The sequence below is a fragment of the Cuculus canorus genome, chromosome 7 (genome assembly GCF_017976375.1).
Source record: "Cuculus canorus isolate bCucCan1 chromosome 7, bCucCan1.pri, whole genome shotgun sequence".
In the NCBI taxonomy this organism is placed as follows: domain Eukaryota; kingdom Metazoa; phylum Chordata; class Aves; order Cuculiformes; family Cuculidae; genus Cuculus; species Cuculus canorus.
In genome coordinates, this window is record NC_071407.1 from 34,900,855 (window position 1) to 34,923,445 (window position 22,591).

The 22,591-nt window shown below is 50.5% G+C and overlaps 1 protein-coding gene across 3 annotated transcripts in view; it reads right to left on the reverse strand.

Annotated features, from left to right (window-relative positions):
* The window catches only part of UNC5B (unc-5 netrin receptor B), a 57,394-nt gene extending 38,377 nt beyond the window's left edge, over nucleotides 1-19,017 (reverse strand). For 2 of the 3 annotated variants that reach the window (XM_054071971.1, XM_054071970.1), the window contains exon 1: nucleotides 17,870-18,024. In XM_054071971.1, coding sequence (XP_053927946.1) covers nucleotides 17,870-17,948 — 79 coding nt within the window. In that variant the 5' untranslated portion in view covers nucleotides 17,949-18,024. Of the gene's footprint in view, nucleotides 1-17,869; nucleotides 18,025-18,971 lie in introns of those variants that run through there. The other variant, XM_054071972.1, reaches the window with a different exon arrangement.
* Between the last annotated feature and the right edge of the window lie 3,574 nt (nucleotides 19,018-22,591).

Below are 22,591 nucleotides of genomic sequence, written 5' to 3' on the forward strand. Positions count from 1 at the left end.
AGCTACCACGCTTTCTCCCCTCACACCTCCCCACCACTATGCGAGCCCCGTGAACCCTCAGTGTGCACGCAAAATTAGTAGAAAAAGCTATAGAAATACCCTTTCGATCAGAGTGAAGAGTTTCCTAAGCGCAATACTGAGGTTAAGCGAGGTCCGCGGGGGCTGCAGGGTGCAGAGTGGGGGGAGCAGTGGTGCAGGGCTGGCAGCAGCCCCCTCTCCTCCACTCCTCATCCCTCTTTATCTGCTGCCTTGGGGCACTGCCCCGGCGCCTGCTGATAATCAGAGAGCACATTTGAAACCCCGGCGCCAGACAGGATCCTTATCTTCTCCAGAAGAGGAATGTGGGATGGGGGCAGCCCCTATAACAGCTCCAGGAGGAAGGGGGGAGAGGAAGAAAACCCCCTTGCTATGTTTTCCCTTCCCCCCCTAAACCGATAAGCAGCAGTAGTGGGAAGGGGGGGAGGCAGGGATGGGTGGGTGACCACAGCTCGGTCTCCTTGCATAAAGCCGTGTTCCTAGCCAAGCTGCCAGCATCCCCTCCCGGGACAGCCAGAAGGGTCGGAAGCACCCACCACCTTGCTCAAGGGCCGTGTAATTATTCCTTGGATAATTGCACTGTTTCATTTCCCCATAAAGTCAAGGCCTGGGTAGCAGGAGCCAAGGCTGGGCTGATTCAGCTGGGAAAAGCCCAGGCCAGGGGGGACATGGGGTAACAGCCTGGAAGAGCCATCTTCCCCCACCCCAGCTGGCAGGCATTCCTTCCTTTCCCATCCATAAAGATACAGGACTCGGGCTGCAAGCCACTCCAGAAAAAGCCCAAGACCTTCAGGGCTTGGCTTGTAGACCCTCCAAGACAGAAGCAGCCTTTGAGGTGGGAGACAGAGGACTGGTCTGCTCAGAACCTGGCGCTAGAGCTGCCCAGGAGCGGAGCTCCATTACCAACAGGACTGACAGGAACTTCAAGCAGCCTTCAAACAACGCGGGGGAAGGAGAGGAGGCAAAAGCCAAGCTGATGGCTTTCCTCATGCCTGCTGCCAGGTAGGACAAGAGCCATGGCTCCAGCCCAGCACTCCCTCACCTCCCTCCCAGTAGGAGGATGGATGGTCTAACAGCCCAAAAGAGCTGCAAGTGGTTCTTGCAATTAGGAATAGAGACCTTTCCCCTCACTGGCTGGAAAACACCACAGTGGCACTCACATACTAGCTCCATAGGTACGCGGCTGCCATGGACAGCTGAGCCCCAAGTTAGTGTCAGCAACCCTCAGCTTCATCCCTGCCAGGTCTTTCATGGGCATCCACCCAAGAAGGGCTCTTGATTCCATCAGACCCCGAGGAATTTGCATCCAATTAAAGCGATATTTAGAAAAAATAATAAGGGGCTAATGAAGTTTAGAAGCTGCCGACACCAGCCATATGCCTCAAATATGCACAGTACAGTTGGTGCCGAGGTAATGGAACTGCAGGTATCAGCTCGCCTAATTAGCTACCAGAAGAAAGTCTAATTTAAAACAAAGCTCTTATTTTATTTATTTGCTGACAGTAGCAGAGCAATTCCCCCCAGCATGATGTGAAAGCAAACACATTGTCCTCAAAATAAACCGCCATGGGCTTTTTCGTTTTCTCCTTCAACAAGTGTTCCCTGGTTAGTCTTCAGGAGAGGGTGGGGGAGAACTCGAGGGAGCGCCAACCTGCAGCTTCCATTAGCATTACAGAGGGTTTGCAAAGACAGCTTCCCACTTGTCACCTCCGTGCCACCGAAAAACCAAGCAGGGAAGGCAGGGAAACTGCCTTTAATGAAGCGTCCACAAGAAAATCATAAAATCACTAGGTTGGAAACAACCTTTGAGATCAAGTCCAACCATACCTGTACACTACTAAATCATGTGCCCCCTTGTGCTGCCATCGGTTGGGGTGATGAAAGGAGCTCTGCGCATCCCAGCACCCTTGCTGCTGTTACCCCACAGGTGCCCATGAGCCAGGGCTGCTGCTGTACTAGAGGTACAGGTAGCAGCACAAGTTGGGGTTTGGCTCCAGACTGCTATTGCAGAGTGTAGGTCATCCACCCAAAGTAAGAGACTCCTGATGGTCCCAATCCCTTCTCCAATTTTGCTTTAAGATGCATCCAGAGGCAAATACAGGGCAAGGAGAAATCCCTAGAAGCAGTGAGCGAGTACAAGACTGCTGTGATTTTATTTAGTATCTTTATTTATTGAAGTGCTTTAAATAGATATGGATTGACTCTCTCAGCTCTGGCTATTACAGCTTAAAAGGCTCTTTAATGCACACAGGGCTGCTTCCATAGAGGCTACGCCTGGTATCTGACTCCAGACAGCATCTCCTCCTGCCAACGAAACTGCAGTGGGGACCCCTGAATCATCTTTCCTGTAGGGGCAGGAGGGTGGCACAATCCCCCACCACATACGTTCTAGCTGGTTTTGGGCAGGATTTGCTCCAGAATTGCCACATCCTGACTTTGCCTGGGTAAAGTTGCCCCAAATTCCCTCCTTGACACTTTTTTAAACCACAAATCCCACCAGCCACCCAGGCACATCCCAGTGAGTGGTTGAGATATTCATTTGTTGCTGAGCAAACAATCCACTGCCCATACTTCACCTTCCCGGGTCCTAGGGAGGATCTCCTCAATCCCACCACTGCAGCTGCATCCCACCAGCATGACCAGAAGCAGCGTGGGAAGGGGAGTGGGAAGATAGTAGCTTAGGGAAAAACTTCTGGGCATTGCACTTCACCTCTCAGAGCCATCAGAGCACGGTCAGTGCCGAGCCCCATTGCAAGCCTGTTGAAGGGATGCTTCAGCACCTCTCCTCTTGCAGAATTCAATGTCTTGGTGCCTCCACCACTTCCACTTTACACCATCCACAAAAGACTAACATGCTTCTCTACCATCATCACCAGCCTCAATCTTCTCCACATCCACCATCAGGCCACCAGCTCTACAGCTCACCAAGACAAATCCTTCATCCTTCCCCTGCCACTTTCTTCATGTGGTCCAAGCTCATTCAAATAATGAGATTTATTCCTTCCTAACAGCACATCCTGCCACACATTTATGAATTTATGAAATCAAGGAGGGGCACGACAAGCCTTTATGGACAACACTGGCTGGGACACATCTTTCTTTCCACTGATGAAAGACATTCCATTCAGCTAAGGAGTTAGTAAAAATCAGACTATTCATAGGCAGCTGGGAAAGATGAGGAAAATCTATTGCAGCAACCCTGAACGGGCACTTCCCCAGGGCTTCGAGGCAGAAAACTTATCAGACACTGTACTGATAACATATTCAGACTGAGCCATAAGTCTTCAGCGCATAAAAAGTATTCCTAACTGCAAACTGAACGAGTGGGGGGGAAAATAAAGTCAAACCCACAGCAGCCAAAGGCTGGTGGATGGCAGCAGCTCTTGGGCTTGTTTGTGGGACAGGCAGCATCCCTGGCACACACTGCCAGAGGATCAGGAGGAGGATGCTGATGCTGTGCACCCATCTCCTGCCAGAAAGACATGCAGGGAAAGTTTGTCTTCTCTGCATTTGAAGCTGCAGAGAAGTAGGAAAAAAATCAACATTCATACCACTGTCAGATGGTGAAAGATTTCTCCCCCCTGGGCCAGCATCCTCAGTCATCCCCAATAATGCGTTCGCTCATTATGGCCTGGTTCGCCTCCCCCTGCTATGTGCCCATCGCAATACCCATCTTAAAAGACCTTCCCCACCAACGCCACTCCTTTTCTTCCATGTAACTCCAAACCAACTCTTTGTCCCAGGCACAAAGAGCCACAATATTTCCGCTGGAGGTTTCTTTCTGCACTGGTTTCACATCTCAAAGAGCTGGATTTCCCATCCCATCCTTATGATTTGTAGCTGCTTTTCGATAAACAACTCTGCTGGAGTTTTCTCCGCACTTTGTGCAATGATGGAATTTGCAGCACAGCCTCGGAGGGGTCCAACAAAACCCTGTCCTATTTCCAAACCACTTTAGAAAGGCAAGAAGCAGCACATAATGGAGCTAAATGATAACCTGACCCACAGGAACCACATCCAAAAGGAAGGCTGCGCAGCTCCTGGCTGCTCTGCATGTCCTGCAGCTGCCCACAGGCCAAGTTAGTTGTTATTCTTGAAGAAACAACAAAAATCAACACTTGCCATGCCTTAATACCGCCCCCTTCCTCCCCTTGCATGGATGACAAACTTATGGCACAAACAAGCAGTGACCACAGAACTGCTTTTGCAAGCTCCCCTTCCAACACTCCAGGCTCAGTCTTCCGAGAAAACCCCAGGCTCCAGCCAAACTGCTCCCTATTTCTAGGGGAAACAATCCCTCAATCAACAACCCACCGACTCTGCATCGCCACTGTCCCCACAAAAGTCGAGAGCCACCACCCTTCCCAAACCTGCAGCTCCGTGCCTCACCCAAGGTTCACCCGCAGCACCATCTCCACCAGCCGGCACCCGCAGCAGGGTGCCCAATCCCACCATCACCCAGCCCAAAACCATCCCTCCCTCCCTCAGAGGCTGGTTTTCCAGGCAGAACAAGGATGGGAATTACTCAGGCAGCATGTGACATGACCACCAGAAGGAAGGCATTGCATTACTGGAGCTAAAACTGGATCCCAGTTTCTATTGTCTATTCTTTTGTAGTGATGGGAAGAAAGAGCTGCTGCTCTGTAATCAGGCCTCCTCTGACTGGTTCACTGCTTTTAGAACCAACCAGGATAATGAAACATTGCTTTCATGTGGCAAGAGAAGCTTATAAACAATACGACTACACTGATACACAGCTGAAATTAAAGCCTTTGCTCTGAGTCCTAGTTGTTCCCAGAGGCAGCCTGCTCGCCTTGGACTTAATATCTTCTCCGAAAGTCTGTAATACAGTGACTGGACTAAATTTCTTTCTAAATAAGCACTCATGAAACTTAATTACTCCAAAAATAATGTCTACTATCTATTTCTGAAAAGAAGAGTAATTCCTTCCAGCTTTAGCTAATGTTGTTCCAGATCACAATTCACCGACAAACCTGAAAGTCTTCTCTTCACTGATGCTTCTTCATAGCTTTATTTTATTTTTTTTTGGTCCAGAATTATTGAGATTTTTTTCCCCTTTCCCTGTAAAACTTGGGATTCTGAGCTCACCCATACAGACAGATTGAGACTAAAACCTCCAGAGTGGATTAACTCAGCCAGAAATGATCTCAGCTGTGAAACATCACAAGGGGCAGTCACATTCTCAGCAGCTTCGAAATAGAGTTGTTTTTTGGTTGGTTTGTTGGTTGTTGGGTTTTTTTTTAATAAAAAAAAAAAAAGAAGAAAAAGGATGCCATCTCTCTATCCCCCTATATTTGTTTTTTATCTGGAATAAACATCTTGGTCCTGGAACAAAACAGGCGCTTGCTTTCCTAACTCCAGTTTCTCATTTTCACCACCATCTTGAGAACTTCTTCATGGTTTCTCAAGCTGCCTTCTGCACTAAGAGACCTTCTCTGCAAATAATGGGATTTAAAACCCTGCTATAGGACAAGGACTCATTTCACCACTCAAGTGACCTGACCCCAGAGCAGCCCTTCCCCAGACTCAGCACCTCTTGGCTTAAAAGCATCTCCTGGGCAGCTTGGTTGAGACTGAGCCAGGAGGTCACCCTACCAGTGAAGCCAGGGCCAGGTTTAACATGGCATTTCTCTAGGGACAAATGCCAGCCAAATCAAACTCCATCAAGACCCTCAGGACCTGCAGAAGAGCTGGTACCATGCCAGTGGGAATATGCTCTTCCTCCCCATCCTTCCCCTTGATGTACGCTTTTCAGGGGTGTCAGAGACTCTGCAATAATCCAAACTCCTCCAACCTTTAGACACTACAGTTTACCTAAATGCCTTTTTAACTCTCTTTTTCTTTACACATGCTGTCGAAGCGAGCTCTAAGAAACCATCACATCGAACAACATGCCAAGAGATTTCTTCTAGGTATGTAGGTAGGCCACAAGGAAGCCCAACCTTCCCTCTCCATCTCTTCCCAGCTGACATAGGTGTGGAACGTTCTCCTCCTGCTTCCCTTTCAGCCAACCATTATTAATAAAGGACCATTTCCTTCCGCAACAGTTAAAGGTCATCTGCCAGCAAGCTTCTTTTGCCACAACCTGAGGGCATCCTTCAGTGCTTCTCTCACCTTGCCTAAGATTTTTCCAACATTCTCAGTTCTTCGTGTATTTTGAGGTACCCCATCTCAACTAAAACTACACGGTCCCATTAACAGCAGAACACAACCTGCTTTCCTATAGATCTGCTGCTCAAAATACTCACACCCACGTGGCGTTTGTGTTCCCCGATAGTAGGTGGCAGGTGTTATGCTGTTTTCCTTTTTTTTTAATTTTTTTTTTAGTGGGATATTAATAGATTCCTCTCACTGGCCAACCAGCTCGCCTAGATTAAAAACTTTATTGCTAATTTCCTAATCAGGTGCTTAATTGCAAGGCATCTACTTCTGAGTCAAAGAGGGGGAGTGCTGCAGACACACAAACAGCACAACTGCAAAAAAAAAATATCTGGATTTATTTTTTTCTTTTAGGAAACCGAGCTAAAAAAAGAAACCTCCCCCAAACAAGCAAATGAAAAAAAAAAAAAAAAAAAAAAAAAGCTAGACAGCCAAAAGATAAATCCATTGGGATTTTTTGCTTCTTAGGCACAGGAGTTTCTCTTGATGCATAGTCCAAGAAGATGCTGTGCCCCACGGTCCCTTCTGCAAAAGGGGGGGCAACAGCAATACCTCTCTCCTCCCGCATCCCATATATAGCGCAGTCCCCGCGGGCTGCGAGCAGATGGTTACCAAGCTGACAGGTTGCAAACAGCTACGTAGAGCCAGTTGGGGAATCAGATATTGTCTCCATGCCTTTAGTTTTGGAAACAAAAGATGTCTCACGGCTAAAAAAGTTTGCTGTGGGACCCTGCTGCTCCCCCTATTTTCAGATTTCTTTTTAAAAGCACTTCCATCCAGCTCACATCGCTCTGTCTGAAGCCTAGACAACTTTCCAGGCTGCCTGCACATAACTTTTTCCACTCCGAGAAGGGAAAATGGATCTTTTCATGTGGCTCTCCTCTCCATAGCTGGAAGGAGAACGCAAGGCCAGCCACGGTGCATGGCACAAACACAACCTTGCTTTTCCAGCAAGTTGCAGGCACTCCCTTCCCTGCAATAAGTTTCTTCCCTTGACTTCTTATCAAACTCACAAACATCATGAACCCAGGACAACCCAAAGAAGCTTCTTCCCAGCATCCCTGCTGTTTATTTATAGGAGCCCCAGGGGCTTGGGAAGAGTTCTGGACCCCAGCCCTAAAGACACAGGACAGCAGTGACACTGCAGAGTGCCAGGTGGGGACCCAAATAATCTTTTGGAGTGGGTTTATTTTTCAAAATCATCCTTTGATAGGACACACTGGATACCCCCCCGCAACCTACCGGGATGCAAAGTGCAGCCAAACTGCAGGACTCTGGCTTCTTTTGCTTCCCTGCTGGTTTTAGCTCTGCAACTTGACCCTTGCAGAAACATATGGTTCGCATTCTCCCCCCTATACTTTCCATAGACTTGCACACGCTCGCCTTCCCCCACCTTCCACAGGCACACCAATCCAAGCCCTTTTCTCCTTAAGCAAGAGATCACGCAGGCAGCCCTCCCCATCACTCTTTAAGGGAAGCAGACACAGACAGGCAGACAGACCAGGGGAGGCTGCAGTAAAACCCCTCGGCCGAGACCACTCAGTGGGCTTTGCTATTTCATGCAGGGGTCATTAACAGCCCGGATGGATCTGCTGCGCCCTCTTATAGCCAGTCCATAAATACTAATGAAAACGGAGCCGCTGTGTCATTGGGATACGAAGACGGAAAGGGGGAGGCAGCAAGCACATGCACAAGAAAAATCCCACTGTGCAAGCCGCTCTGCTCAAGCCTCCAGCCTCCCTCTCCACCAGCAGGAGAAGACAAACAGCAGCAAGCCCTTAGGACGCAGGGACAACAAATAGATACAGTGATGCCAAGGGGCTGCAGGGTGCTAGTGGTCCAAGGATGCTCAAAGGGCAGGCACTGGCCGCTGATGGGGTTAAGCAGCTATTTCATCTCCTTTTTTCCCCCCTCCTCATGTGCAAAAACCATCCTTCTCCTCCCATTAGGCAGTTTTCATCTAATTTTCTGCTTCATCCAGCAGCCAGACTTTTCCCCACAAATAGAAAACTGTAGCCTAAGCCGGTTTTTGTTCAGCCCAGAGGACCGATCCAGCAGGAGACGGCAAGAGGGATTTTTACGGAGCATTACTTTGCCTTACTGACAAGCAAGGCACTGCCTTCCCCTAGCCTGTGTCATCGGATGAAGCTAAAAATTCACAAAGGCCCTCATACCCATTTCTTTTTTCTAGTGCCCCTGAAGCACAGCACTCTAGAGGAGCCTCATGGAGCCTGGGAGGACTGTGGGATGGACAGATGGATGGATGCCCCTGGCCAAAACAGTGTAGGCTGTGATAGAAACCAGAAGCCCCGCTGTCTGCGAGCCTGCCTGCCTTTGAGAAGCATACCGAGCATTGCTGGCACGCTTACGTACCCCACACCATCCTCCCAGCCGTGGCCGATGAATGCCGCAGCAAAAAAACCCAAACATCCTCTGAATTTAGATATTTTCAGCAACACGAGACCAGCATGCCTGACAGCTTCTTGGAGCCAAGCACACCATGAATTCCTCTTAGCAGGTATTATAAAACCACACTTTAAAACGATCATCTATTTTTGACCCAGTGTGTTTTTTAGGATCAGCATTACTCAAGGTTTTAGCTGGACGGATGAGGCCATGCAGTAACCTGTGGCTTTCCCTACCACTTATCCCCCCAGGATCCTTCTTGATCAGCTGGGACCCTGTCTGCAAAGCCGATGCGTGGGTTTTTCCATCCCTAGCAGGACCAGCCCCAACACGCCCCAGACTCCCGGGGTTTGTTGCGAACTACAAAGGAACCTGCCCAATTCACTGTGGTTTGCATAACCAGTTTATCCCAAGCATTTGTTTTAAAAACTCAACTCAAGTTAGTCACTGTTCAGCCCAAACAAAACCCAACCCTCTTCCCAGCTTTTGGATCTCGCTTTTCCAGCTTTGGGCAGAGCCAACTTTTTTTTTAATCTTGGTGTAAAGATTTTAAGAGTCTGAAATATGCGTCTTGATACCTTTATATAAATATATATATATGTATACAGGGTAGCTGAAGTACCCACAAACCTAGGATAGGGATTAACCGTGTGGCTGTAACTCCTACAATCCAAAGCTGGGATACCTGGGCTATAGCACCATCGGATTTTAACGTGAAAAGCCTTCACAGCCACACCTCCCAGCCTTGCTTGCTTCAACCAAGCACAGACTCGTCATTCATGAGTAGCAATTCATTTAGCGTAGACACACATGAAAAAATAGGGACTTGCAAAAGGGGAGAAAATAGAAGTTTTATAGCCCTTGGCAGCCTGCATCCCAGCTTCATCATGCTCTGGACCCCGGTCACCCCAGCAGCTCTGTGCTGCGCGGCCATGCAGCCAAATCCCCTCTCCTGAAACAAATCCCTTTAGTGACGATGCTGGAGCACAGAAGGAGGTGTTTGCAGGGCTTTGACTGCAGAAAAGCAGTCAAATTTATGTGCAGCGAGTGTCACACATCCTCCAGGAAAATGTGCTTCCACAACCAAGACAAGCATCTCCTCCTAAAGATCAGGGGAAGATGAGAGGAACCACAGATCCAGGTGGAAATGCATGCCTGGAGATGGCAGGGGAGCATGAATTGCCACCTCTTCTTCCTTCCAACCAAAAGCATTAGCCCCAGCAATGCCAACAAAGCTGCATGTGCACCCAGCAGGGGCACTGTGTCACCAAGCACTTGTCTCCAAAGTGGATAGACTGGTACAACTCAGAGGAGAACCTACAGAGCCACGTAGGGATGTCACAGCGCTGATGAGCAGCTCCAGAGTACTGGAACCAGACTACTTCCAGCCTAATGCAGATTTTCTGCAATTCCTGACTCGTTCTAGGAAAGTGTCCTCCAGCCAGGTCCCTAAAAGCAGAAGGGACAGGACATTTAAGCTTCTACAAGTTAGGCTGGAGGACAAAACCTTTCAACAAGCCTAGTTTCCAATGCAGCAACCCAGATCATTGATTACTTTTAATTGCTGTGTATTTGGACTTAAGAGCCATGCTTTCATTTTAAGCACTTCTCTAAATTTCACATCTGTCAAGGGGGAAAGAAAAACCTTTAAACAAATATTCCGGTGAAGGAACACCATAGCACCATCCGACAACTGTAAAAACAGCCACGCCAGGCAGGGAGGTGAGGGTACTGGTGCCCCGAGCAGCATCCCCAGCCTGTTTGGGATAAACAGGGGTGGAGGGAGGCTGCTGGGATCCTACACCTGGGTGGAAGCCATCCTAAACAAGGTGATGGCCCCAGGCCAGACCACAGCAGACAGCATGGCCACATTGCAAGATCCACCCTCATGACCGGCACTAATTACTAGCTTCACTCGCAGGCCCTGCAAAACCTTAAGAAATGCCCCTCCAGGTGAGGGTGGGGACACTTACTTGGCTCCATTTGGCTCCACAGATGAAAAGCAAGCAGCAGATCACATTTTTTTTCCCCCTTGTTTTAAATAGCAGCCACTTTCTGGCTGCTACCAAACACTTTCCTTCTGTTCTTCAAGCCAACCCAAACACATAGAGCAAATAACGCAGCTGGGTGATGGTGTAGGACAGCAAGGTCTCCACGGAGGGATAACTGGCACACAGAGACCAGCCCCCACACTTACAGGGCGTGCAAGGGGTATGAGATGCCCTCAAGATGGCAGGGAGGCAGAGCCGATTATCCCAATGGAAGGAAGCCCTGTTCATCCATCTCCATAAACCCCTCTAAAGCCCCATTCCTCCATCCAGATTGCTCTCAGTCCTCCAACTAGCAGTCACTATTGTCTGAAGGAAGAGCTACAACTTCCCAGCATATCACGTGAGTCCATGGGAAAAGTGGACAGTCAAGCAAGGTCTTCTGTTGAGGACATTTCTTAGTGCCTTCAGCCACTGCTGAGTGGATGTGCCCAGACGTGCCACTGGTCATGAATACGCCTGAAACTTCACAGCCTAGAAAGCATTGAGGACACTTGCTGACAGCAACCTCAGGCAGAAGGAGACAGCAACACTACATCCTAGGTGTGTCCCTTCTCCCATTTAAATCTGACCCGAGGAGTTTCTAGGCTCTCTAACCTCCTGCCTAAGGAAAACTCCCACGCTATACAATGCAACGCAACCCTTTTAATAGCCTCCCACCTCCGTGAGCCACTCAGCTGGAAAGCCTGGGTTTGTTTTACATCTTGTCCTGCCAGCCTGTTACCTCCTCAGGAGATGGAGGCAGACCAAAGAGCCAACCCAGAGGTGGCTCCTGTGGTGGCCTCTACTTGAGAGAAAGGCAGATGGATCTAATATGCATTAAACATTTCAAAATGAGATTTTCCACGCTCTTTCAAAGGGAAACAATCCCGCTTGGTGCATGCTTATGAAGGCAGGGAGCTGGGTGGCAGCAAAGGTTACCCATGGGACCTTTATGGAAACCACAGCGGCAGGACCCCCCGGAAGCATGAGAGATATCAGGATCTGACTTTTGTGTCTGGCTTGATGAGGGTTTTGTACCAATTACAAGCACAGCCCTGGGTATTCAGGCAGGGAAGGGATCACTCAGGGTGCAAACAAGCCCCTTCCCTCCTTCTGGCTTTTATGGGAATAAAAGGGGTAGAGAAGTGAGAGCAGCTGTGCTGTGTATGTGTGTATATACGTGCATTATGGGCTGCTGCTGAATGGACTTGTGGGGCAAAGAGATGAAGGTAGAGAAGGAGATCCTCAAAGATGCTCTGCAAATCTCTATACATCATCTTCCTAATCTGAAGAGACTCACTCCCCCATGGAAAGAGACAGACCAGACCCTAAACACAAGCAGAGAACCTTCAGAGTTTGAGGCTGTAGCTATGCTCAGTTTGCTTCTTGCACAACCAGGTATATATTCTTTAATTTAAAGTGTCTCAGCTGGTGTCCTTTATCTCCTAGAGCAATAAATAAAGAAATTAAAAAAAAACCCCAATCACTACCTTTAACTTAAACAACTAGCAAAGCTACAAGGTGTAAAAATTGGCTCAAAACATTTATTTTTCAGGTCCCAGGGGATTATGCCAGTCACATTCACTCAGTCCAAGTCTTGCACGGCAAGGCAACAGGATGTGCCGCCCAATAAATATTACGCCTGCAGAAATCCAGCCTCAGGAGTAAGCCTTTTCTCATGGTCACAGGCCAGACTGGGACTCCTGACCCACCACCACGTCTGCCCCACACTCTGCCATCCCCATCCACGTACCCCAGGCAGCTCTGGGGCTTGGCACCTGGCTATTCCTCCTTGCAACAAAAAGCAAGGTCAGCAATGTGTTATCCGGAAAGGGGATATTTCCCAGCACCTACATGAGCAAGTCCTTGGCCATCAAACCCCTCTGGAAGAGGGGCTGTGGGCTGAAGCAGGAGGAAGGAAGACAGTGGCTTCCATGGATGGTCTAGGCAGCCAGGCAAGGCAAGTGACCCAGCAGAGCCTAGTCCACGAGCTGAGGAAAGATGAGAAGCAGAGTCCATACCAAAGATGAAAACATTTTCTTCCTCTTGAGCTGTAAGACACCCTGTTTGCTGCTGAGCACTCTGTTGACACATGGCTTGTTTTGCTTGCCTCCTTTTCCCCACCTGAATTCCTCTATTGAGCCCAATATTGAGAAACATAAGGCACCAAACTTGCCATCGTGGTCCCTTTATCAGATGTACTTCAAGGTACACTCCAAACCACCAGGAGTTTGGACTGAGACTTGCACTTTCACCATCCCATGTTACAGTGTCTGGACCCCCAGTTTGAAGATGAGGACCAGGACCTTCGGTTCTTCAATACAAACCTAACTCAGATATAACACACCGTGTGGGTCCAGGGGAGCTCAGTGCAATGGGAAACAGCCCCTTCAAAAGCTGAGCTGAGACACCAGGTCTGGGAGAAGCAACCAAAGGCAGGGGGAAGCCAAGGAGACTTGAGCAGGGCCACGCAGGGCTGCAGCAGGGAGGGACCCGCAGGAGATTAAAGGCAGCACACAGGACACGCTGGAGCAAGCCCCGTGCTAAATAATTCGTGCTTCCCTTCCCTTTCCTCCTTTTCCAGCACGGCTTTGCCCAGCCTTTCCCAGCCTGGCTCGCATTTGATCTCTGGGCTCGCTCTGCCTTTCCCTCACCTCCAACTGGCCAGCAAAACCCAGAGGTGCCTTGTGATGATCCAACTGAGCTGTCCCAGCTCCATCAAAAGAATGCAGCCCCTATGTGAAAAAGCAAATAGCAAAGGGAAAGGAAAAAAAAAATCCCCTAAAAATCCAAGCTCAGCAAACATGTGGCTGCTACCAGCCCAGCCCGGCGGTTTGGGAGGAGAAGGGATGGGGAACGGGCTCAAGAGGAGGAGACAGCAGCTCTTCCTCTCCATCAAGAAGCAGGTCTGGGGCTGCCAGCCCAGCGCATTCCTGCACCGTGAGTCAGGCCTCCAAAAAACCAGGAGGCTTCAAAAATAATACTCAGTGCGGCCGGGATGCTTTGCTTGCCTTCTGGCTCCCCAGCCTCCTCCATGCATGCAGCCCCTGTTTTTAGAGCTTCGCTCCACAAAAGAATCAAAACCGATTTAACCCAAAACTCAGCTGGGACCCTCAAGAACAACATCATCCTCTGTGCTGGGACCCCAGTGTGAAGCTAAAAGGAAACTCTCACTTCACAACTGCCTCGACAGTAAAAATTCAAGCTTCAGCCAAGCCTGCAGGGACTGTAAGACAGAAGATTTAAGGAGTGTTAGGGAGGGTGCTGCATTCAGCAAGGGGCCTCCAGGCTCCCACCAAGAGAGGTCCCTCAGAGGGTGGGTGTGAAACCAGACATCAGAGCAGCTTTATGGGGCTTTCTGCGTCTCCCAAGTCAAAGCTCTGCCATTTCCCAGCAATGGTGCAACCCCACTGCCGGTCATACGGGACTTTTTCAAGTGCCTCTGCCTGATATGAGGAGCTTCATCACTCAAAAACTACCGGTTCACCACTCCTGGGGTACAACAAAGGCTCTGGTTTGCAGGGAAAGCATCTTGTACAACATTTATTTTCGATCCTAGCTCTGGCAGCACCAGGGAGGGATCACCTGAGCTCCCTGCATGCCAGGATGAACAACAGCAGGAGGAATGAGCCTTCATCCCACCAGACACAGACCCCCGCCAGCATCCAAAGGGCCAAGGCTGTGTCAGCTTGGTGCCACTGTGCTCTGACTCACGAGCAGGGGTGGCTTGCACAATGCAACTGATTACAGCAAATTACAGCTTTATTAAGGAAAATCAAAATCAGAGCCAATGGGCCTGAAAATGCCACGGCAGGGCTGGCGGTAGCCAGAGAGCAGCTCAGGCAGCCCTTGCACTGGTATTAATCTCCCTGCTTCTCAAGGAAAGACGTGCGGGTGGGATGGCAGGAGGAGGCAGAGGGAATGGGCTGGTGATTTATGCCCCCCCTCGCTCCAGCAAATGTTTTCACTCGCATTAGCATCGCTAAAGCTGGGAGGATATAAGTGAATAGGAAACAGCAGGAACCTGTGGCTTTATGGCGCTAACATCTGCTGTAATGAACTCCTCGCAGACTCCATACAGCCCCTTCCGTCCTCACCTCACAGCCCAGGGCTTCCTGCCTCCTCTCCAGCACCAGCCCATGAGCCTGGCCTGGCTTTTGCTGAGCAGATCCCAGCTCTCCCAATAACCTGTGGGGACGGCCCCAAACACCCCGGGAGGGAGAAAGCCACAGCACCAAGGACTTAAAAGTGCTGCTGCTGCTAGAAATGGAAGCAAACCCAAAGCTCCTTGCATCATCTTGGCTCACTTATCTGACCCAAAATACAGATTTTTTATTTTTTTTTACAAAACTATTATTCCTGTATGGCTAGGACAGGAACAGAAAGGGATCCAGGGTGCACAGCACCAAGAAGATCCGCAGGAAGTTACCCAGGAAAGAAGATAAAAGACACAGCTGCTATCTACAAGCTGCTTACTGGGTCAGCATGATGCACTTTTAAATTTTAAATGAACCAAATGGAATCTGAATCCCCCCTCAACAATCACTTCTAAGGCATTCTGCCTTGAAACTAGTATTTCTTCACTTCCCTCCATGTTTTTGTTTCATTATTTCTTTCTACCACTATCGCACACAGTGAGCACCCATTTCTAAGACAGAGGGCTCCATAACCAAGAAGTTAAGCAGAAGGAGACAAAAAGCCAAAGCAGACCTTTCCACACATTTTTGGCCTCAAGCAAGCCTCCACCTCTGTCCTGCAAGGGCAGGCTCTGCTAATGAGCAACAGGTCTTGGAGCATCTGCTCCAAGGACCGCAGGAGCCCACAACCCGTGCCAGTGGGGGACACTGCTGTCCCCCTCTCTCCCTCCCCAGGTGTTTTTCTGATGGCAGTGCAGCAGAAGGATGCAAGGATAGTCCTTCACTACGATGGCAGTGTCACATTGCCTGCAAACACTCAAAGTTCCCTCCCGGAGCATCACCCTCTGGATTTCAGCACCCTTCTGCAACCTCTGTTCTGCTGGCCTTGTGAGGAAGGACCCTCAAGCAAGCTCAAAATCCTCACACTAAGCTGTTTTCCGATTGCAAGTGGCACACACAAGCAGAATGAAGCATGCTCAGCAAAGCCCCAGGACCGGGACGCGGAGGGGGAGACATGGGTGGGAGCTAAGGTTCCTCCAGCAGCAGAGGAGAGCGTAGCAGTAGTCCTGGGGATGAGCTGGCTGATTTCTTCTGGGCTTCAAACCCCAATCCAAAGCAATCTCCCTCCAACCCGCAATCCCCAACACAAACAATATGTACATTCTCTGTAATTAAAAAAGAAAATTATATTTTGGGTGATGTCTCTCCCTCCTTCCTCAAAACCAGGCAAACGTAGGGAAGGGAGTGGATTATCACCAGGGCTACGCACACATCTCAGGTCCCTCCTCTGCATCATCACATGCAATCTCAACACAACACTCCTAGAGAAACACTAATTAAAGCTCTACAGCCAAAAACTTTATACATGTTTATATATGCCAGATAACAGTGTGCCTTTAGAAAGCTCCGCAGACTCAAACTGATCCAGCTTGGTCAGGTTTAACTTGTTTTTAATTCTTCATTCCCTCCCTCCTGCCCAGTTTTATTCCAACCCCTGCGTGAACTTGGTGCATGCAAAAACAAAGAGCACTGCACAGGACAGAACCAGGCACAGGGTCCGGCACCAGCCCAACCGTTCCAGGCTGCTTGGCCACAGCAGCCCGACTAATCCAGCCCTCCCGACCTCCTGCCATCCACAGCATCCCACATCGTGCTGAGCCTTCAGACCCCTTGCTCCTCACTCCCAACACCACAGGACCATCCAACACACGCAATACTGCTCCTGGCCAAGCTGGACACGTGTTGCCAAGCTCTCAAAGCTCTACCTTTCCAGCAAAGGGTGAGTTTCTTCTGGTTGAAGGATGCTGCTGCAGCAACATCCACACCACTGGATAAGTCAATAGTGCCGTTTGTGTTTTTCATTTGCCGAAACACGCTTGATCTTTGTACAGCGGAGGTGGAAAAAATATTAATCTAATTAAACTCCCTCCCCAAAATTCCTTGTCACCTTAATTACGCTTCAGAAAAGAAGGCTTAGTTCATTTTCCTAGAAAATCACCTTGTCAGAAGACGCTTTTAACTACTACCGAGACCTATCTGTGCTGCACACAGCTTTACAACACGTCCTCAAACCCTTGCCATAAGCTGCAGGAAGCGAGCAATGGGCTCTCCACCCGAGTTCCCACGGGAATGACAACCTTGCCCATCACCAGAGCCTCGACAGTTATAGTTATGGTCTCTTCCAACCCCTAAAAGCCATCAAACTTTATAAGTCTCCACTGCTGAGCTCTGTAGTCGAGGACATCTTTTTATGTGATGATAAACACCAGCACCTTTGCTTTGCCACCGCCGGAGGATGACAAAGGACAAAGTCCCGAGATGCAGAGGATGCTCGTGAATCGCGGGAGAGAGGGGGAAATACAGCAAAAAGGCTGAATTTGATCACACAAGTCCTAACGAGAGAGGGCAGCGCCTCTGTTTATTGTCTGTGGCAGCGATTACCAACGGAAGGGCTGGATTTAAGCGCATCTCAACCACAAGATTCGGTTGCACACAGGAAACTTTGAAAAGCCACGGGAAAAGCCCATTTGGCTGCTCAGCCCTCAAGAGCTCAAAACGCAGATAAAATATATATATCCAGTGGGACGTGTCCCCATGTCAGGGGAGTTGGAACTAAATGATCTTTAAGGTCCCTTCCAACCCAAACTATTCTATGGTTTTAGATATCCAGGCTGAATAATTATTTTTTTGACCGGCTGAGGAATCGCAGCCAGCGACAGTACTAACAGGGCTGGGTTTGTTTTGCTTTTCCCAAGAGAAAAAAAAAAAAAAGAAAAGAAGAGTATGTAAGCAGCGTCAGGGCGGGCGAGGAGCGGCGCTGCCAGCCCGCATCCCCCGGAGCATCCTCCCCCCGGAGCATCCCTCGGAGTGGAGGGGGGCTCAGCTGCCCTCTTTAAGGAAAAAAAAACCCAAAACAGGTTTATTGCCCCAAGGTTGGAACACACACACATCGAGCTGCTTCTGAAAAAAAAAAGATAAACCGCAGCGAACTTTCCATTTCGGAGGGGGACGCAGCGGGGGATGCTCTCCGCCGCTCCCACCCCGAAAAGAACTTCTTGCCCGTGCCCGGCTCGCCCTTACCTGCGGCGGCCAGCGCCCGGCGGAGCTGCAGGACGAGGAGGAGGAGGATGAGGAGGGCTGCGGGGCGGCGGGGAGGCATGGCCGGGAGCGGAGCGGAGCTGCGTGCCCGCCCGCCCGCCTCGCCACTCTGCCGGGCTGCCCGGCGCCGAGCGGGGCGGAGCGGGGCGGAGCGGGGCCGGCACCGCCCAGCGCCTGCCGCTACCGGCGCCCCCCCTGCCTCCTCCCCTCCTCCTCCTCCTCCTCCTCATCATCACCTCCACCTCCTTCCTCCATCCCGGGCAGAAGGGACAAAGCCGAGCCGGGCGCGGGGCTGCGAGGCAGCGGTGCGTTCGACAGCGCCCGGCGCTCTGCAGTGGGGGCGGGCGGGCACAAGAGGGAGCCCCGCATCGCGCTCCGAGCACGGTCCCCCCTCGCCCCCCCCCCCCCCCCCCCAACTTCATACCCACATCCCACCGGCCCCGGGGGAGCTCTGCCCGCGGAGGAGCCGGCAAAGAGGCTTAAAGGCGAGAAACAACGCGTTCTTTCGCTGCTGAGGATGAGAGTGCCACAGGAATCGCCTCGCGGAGCCTTACATCCCCCAGGGTTGAAACCCAGGCTGCAGAATATAGCCACAACGGGAGCCAGCCTTCCCCCCCCAGCCCCACATCCCCAAAAGCCTCCCCCCCACAGCCCCACACCCCCAAACCCCCCAACAGCCTCCCCCCCACAGCCCCCCCAAAAGCCTTCCACCCCACAGCCTTCCCCCACCAGCCCCCCCAAACTGGCTCCCCTCCAACAGCCTCCCCTTCAACAGCCTTCCCCCCACAGCCCCCCTCAACAGCCTTTTCCCCCCCATAGCCCCCCTCAACAGCCTTTCCCCCCCCATAGCCCCCCTCAACAGCCTTCTCCCCCCACAGCCCCCCTCAACAGCCTTCTCCCCCCCATAGCCCCCCTCAACAGCCTTTCCCTCCACAGCCCCCCTCAACAGCCTTTTCCCCTCAGCTTCCCCCCTCCCCCAATAATAATAAAATACAATTCACACATTGAGAGAGGAATCCTGGAGTGATTCCTCAACATCTCCCTTCTTGCAAAGAATTGAAAACAAACTTAGAAGCTTGCCGACCTTGAGCCGGGGGTGCTGCAGCGTTCCCCATGGGGAGCCTCTTCCCCAGACTGGGTTTGAACCCAGCTTGCTGGGAGAGGCGATAATCCCAAGTTCAGCAGAGCTGCGTTATGCTGGAACCTTCTGCTTCCCGTGCAGAGGGGCTATTCGTAAAGGCTTGCGGTGGTAGGATAAAGAGGAATGGGTATAAACTGGAGAGGGGCAGATTTAGACTGGACATGAGGAAGAATTTCTTCTCCATGAGAGTGGTGAGGCCCTGTCCCAGGTTGCCCAGGGAAGCTGTGGCTGCCCCATCCCTGGAGGTGTTCCAGGCCAGGTTGGATGGACCTTGGGCAGCCTGAGCCAGTGGGAGGTGTCCCTGCCCATGGCAGGGGGAGTTGGAACTGGATGATCCTTAAGGTCCCTTCGACCCAAACTATTCCATGATTCTATGCAGCGGCACCCACAAAGTGCTGGGTGACAGCAAGAACCGCTCCCTTTCGCTAAGGGAGAGGGGGCTACCATTGCTGCCTGTAAATGGTTAAAATAGCATGGGAACTGCTAACTACTTTTAATTGCTGGCAGCTGCTCAGTTTCTCCGGGGTAGGGCAGTGGGGGCGAAGCAAGCCTGGCAGGCAGGCAGTAATTACAGGCTGTGCCTCACCGCCAGCCTGGTGGAACCGGGGCTGTGGGTTTGGCGCTGGCTCCCTCCAGGCCCAACATGCTGCTCTAGCCATGGCTTTATTCCTTGGCCTGAGCTCTGTTCTCGCTTTCTGAGGGGTAGGGCAAACCCAGACACGATGGAGAAGCTGGAGGATGGCTGCTGAATCGGGGTGTTGCGCGCAGACCGTGATGTTCTGCCTGGGATGCAGGAGTGCTGGGGTAGCTTTTGCGCTGAGGACAGGCTTTTGGAGCATAATTCAAACTGAAAATCCACCTTTGGAATCTTTCAAAGCTGTCATGAGCTCTCCCTGCTGCTCAGTTGCTTTCTCCCACCTTTGCAAAGCAGTCTCTCCATCATCCAGATCTGTGTGTACCCCTGCAGACCCCAAAATGAGGGGTACTTGTGCCACGCTGCTTGGGCCACCTGCGCATCATCAGCGACACAGCTGCCTCGAGTGCTACCTCGAGCATCCCACGCTCGGCTGCACTTCAGCCTGTATTTACAGAGCAGTGGGACGTGCTGGAGAAGGCTTAAAAGAAAAAAAAAATAAATAAATAAATCTCATTTCCAGTCGCTGTCGGTGGGGTGAAGCTGCGAGAGAAGAGCCAGGCTGGGCAGCGAGGGGGTGGGGGGTGCCTGATGCAGCCACAGCATTTGTGGCTGGGGGTGAGAGGTCTGGGAAAATAAACCACCAAAAACAGGCTATTTTCCAGCTGCATCAGGCCACACATTGGGCTGATGTGCAGCTCACAGCAGTGTAATGCAAGGGCACATCGGCACTTGGCTCTGGCCCCACGTGCAGCTCCGATGCCTGGGCACTTGCACAAGAGTGCAAGAGAGGGCTCTGTGCCTGGGTGGGTGTTTATTCTTTTATTAGATAACACCAATAGTGCTTGGGCATGTGTGTAAAGCAATTGGAAGGTCACTGTAGGGGTTTGATACCAGTGCAGTATTGGCATTAATGAGTGGAGGAGCCATGGGCGATCTAAACGCTTGCTTTTGGAAGCAGAGTGCATGTTTTGTGTGGATTTTTTGGTAGAAATCAGTGAGAACATGTGGGTTAAATTGGGTGGTGTTTAAGTCATTGTCTGGTATTCAAAATATGAATTAAAGCAATGCAAATTAAAGGTTAGGCTACCACTATTTCACAATTTTAGAAAAATATGACATGATAAACTATCATTAAGGCAAAGGGCTGTTTTTCCTCCCAGGTGTTTACCTATCACCCCTTGTTTTCCTCTAATAGCCTGGTGTTCACAGGTCAATCAAATCCCTAGTGCAACAGGACCTGGAGGTGCAACGAGTTGCACAGGACTCAGCCATGCAGCTACAGCAGGATTGGCAGGGCCTGGCTCTTGTTGCCAGCCCTGGAGGGATGGCAGGTGATGGTCCTGGATGAAACCTAGAGGAAGCATGTGGGAAGGGTCTACACCAGCCAGTTTTGGTGTGGCTGAGGAGAGGGGCAGCATCAGGGGACACCTGATTTTTTAGCATTCTGCATGGTGCACAGGGAGGGGCTGCTCTCTCTCAGGCATGCAGCAGGACCAGCAGTCTACATTCCACCAGTGATGCACATGGCATCCGAGCAGGGACCCTCCGACCTCTCTGGTGCTCATCAGAGGTCAGGCATTTAGTTCTTTAACAAAACCGGGGAGGGGGCGCATTAAAGCGTTAAAAATATCACAATCAGATGAATAATAAACAGAGGGAACTCCCAAAGCATAATCAGGAGGTGAGACAAAGGCTCATTTGTTCAGACTTCGAGGTCACAGTGCCCTTCAGTTGTGATTGCGCTGTCACGGGAAGAGTAGGTATCTTTTCCCACTCAAACTTCAGAAGCAGACTGGACTTTAGGTGGGCTGAATTGTCCTCTAAAAGTGCCTTTTTCTTTCCAACAATGACCATGCTCCTCACTAAACATCTCAGCTGTCTAGGGGAAGGCCAGGCTTGGTTGCACTGGGATGTCAATACATCTTTATTGTATAAGGAATTTTCTGTTGAGGGGGGAAAGGATGATTTTTATTTATTTGAATTTATTTTAAAGTCCCCACGTACTATTCGCATCTGTGGTCAGCTGAAAGGATCACAGACAGCTAAGCACAGGAGCAGCCAGAGGTGCTTTATCTATTTGGGGATTCATTGGTCTTCCAGACAATTTGCATAGCATTATCCATCACTATGCTATTGGACCAAACACTTCCATGAACCTCTTTAAGCATTAGTAAGAAGAGGGCATCTGAAGACATGCACACAGGGGAAGAAGAGGGGATATGCAGCAAAGGTGGAGATAAAGTGAGGTTGAGACACTAGGAAGGGCTTCCCCAGCAAGGAATGCTTATGGCTATACAGAGTTTTGCATTTCTGGGGGTGCTGCAGCCCAGACGCCCTGACATCCTCTCCCCACCGGCTCACCTGCAGCAACAGGGGCCAAACGTGGAAAATTGCTTGTTTCCAGCTTGAGGAAAGTGGCCACTGCTAAAAGTTGCTGGTCCCTCCACGGCAGGAGGCTCAGCCAGCCCCTGCTGTCTTGTCTCACTCTGCAAATAGCTGCTTCCCTCCTTCAGGAATCCAGCTGGGCTGAAATACCCCTGCTTTTTTTAAAGGGGGATTTTTCTAGAGAGCTTGTTGTTACCAAGAGAGCCCCAGCACGAAGTAAATGCTGAGTTTAGCAGTGGTTTATTTTTTTTTTTCCCTGCTCCTGACAATTTCCTCGCCTGCGTGCTTTGGGTACGCTGAAGGAAGCTGTGGAAATCACCACTAACTGACCTGCTGCAAGGATGCTGTTTGCTGCTGTGGAGAAGTCCCAGCCACTGCCTGTAAAGGACAGGGAATTTGCTTGTCTCTGTAATGCAGGGAGGGCTAGGGCAGGAAAAGGGCTGGTGGAAGAGAGGGCAGGGTTTGGGGTTTTTTTTTGCAAAAAACCCAATGTAATTTGCTGGGTAAATAGTTGCTGGTGGGCACCTGCATAGAGCCAGCC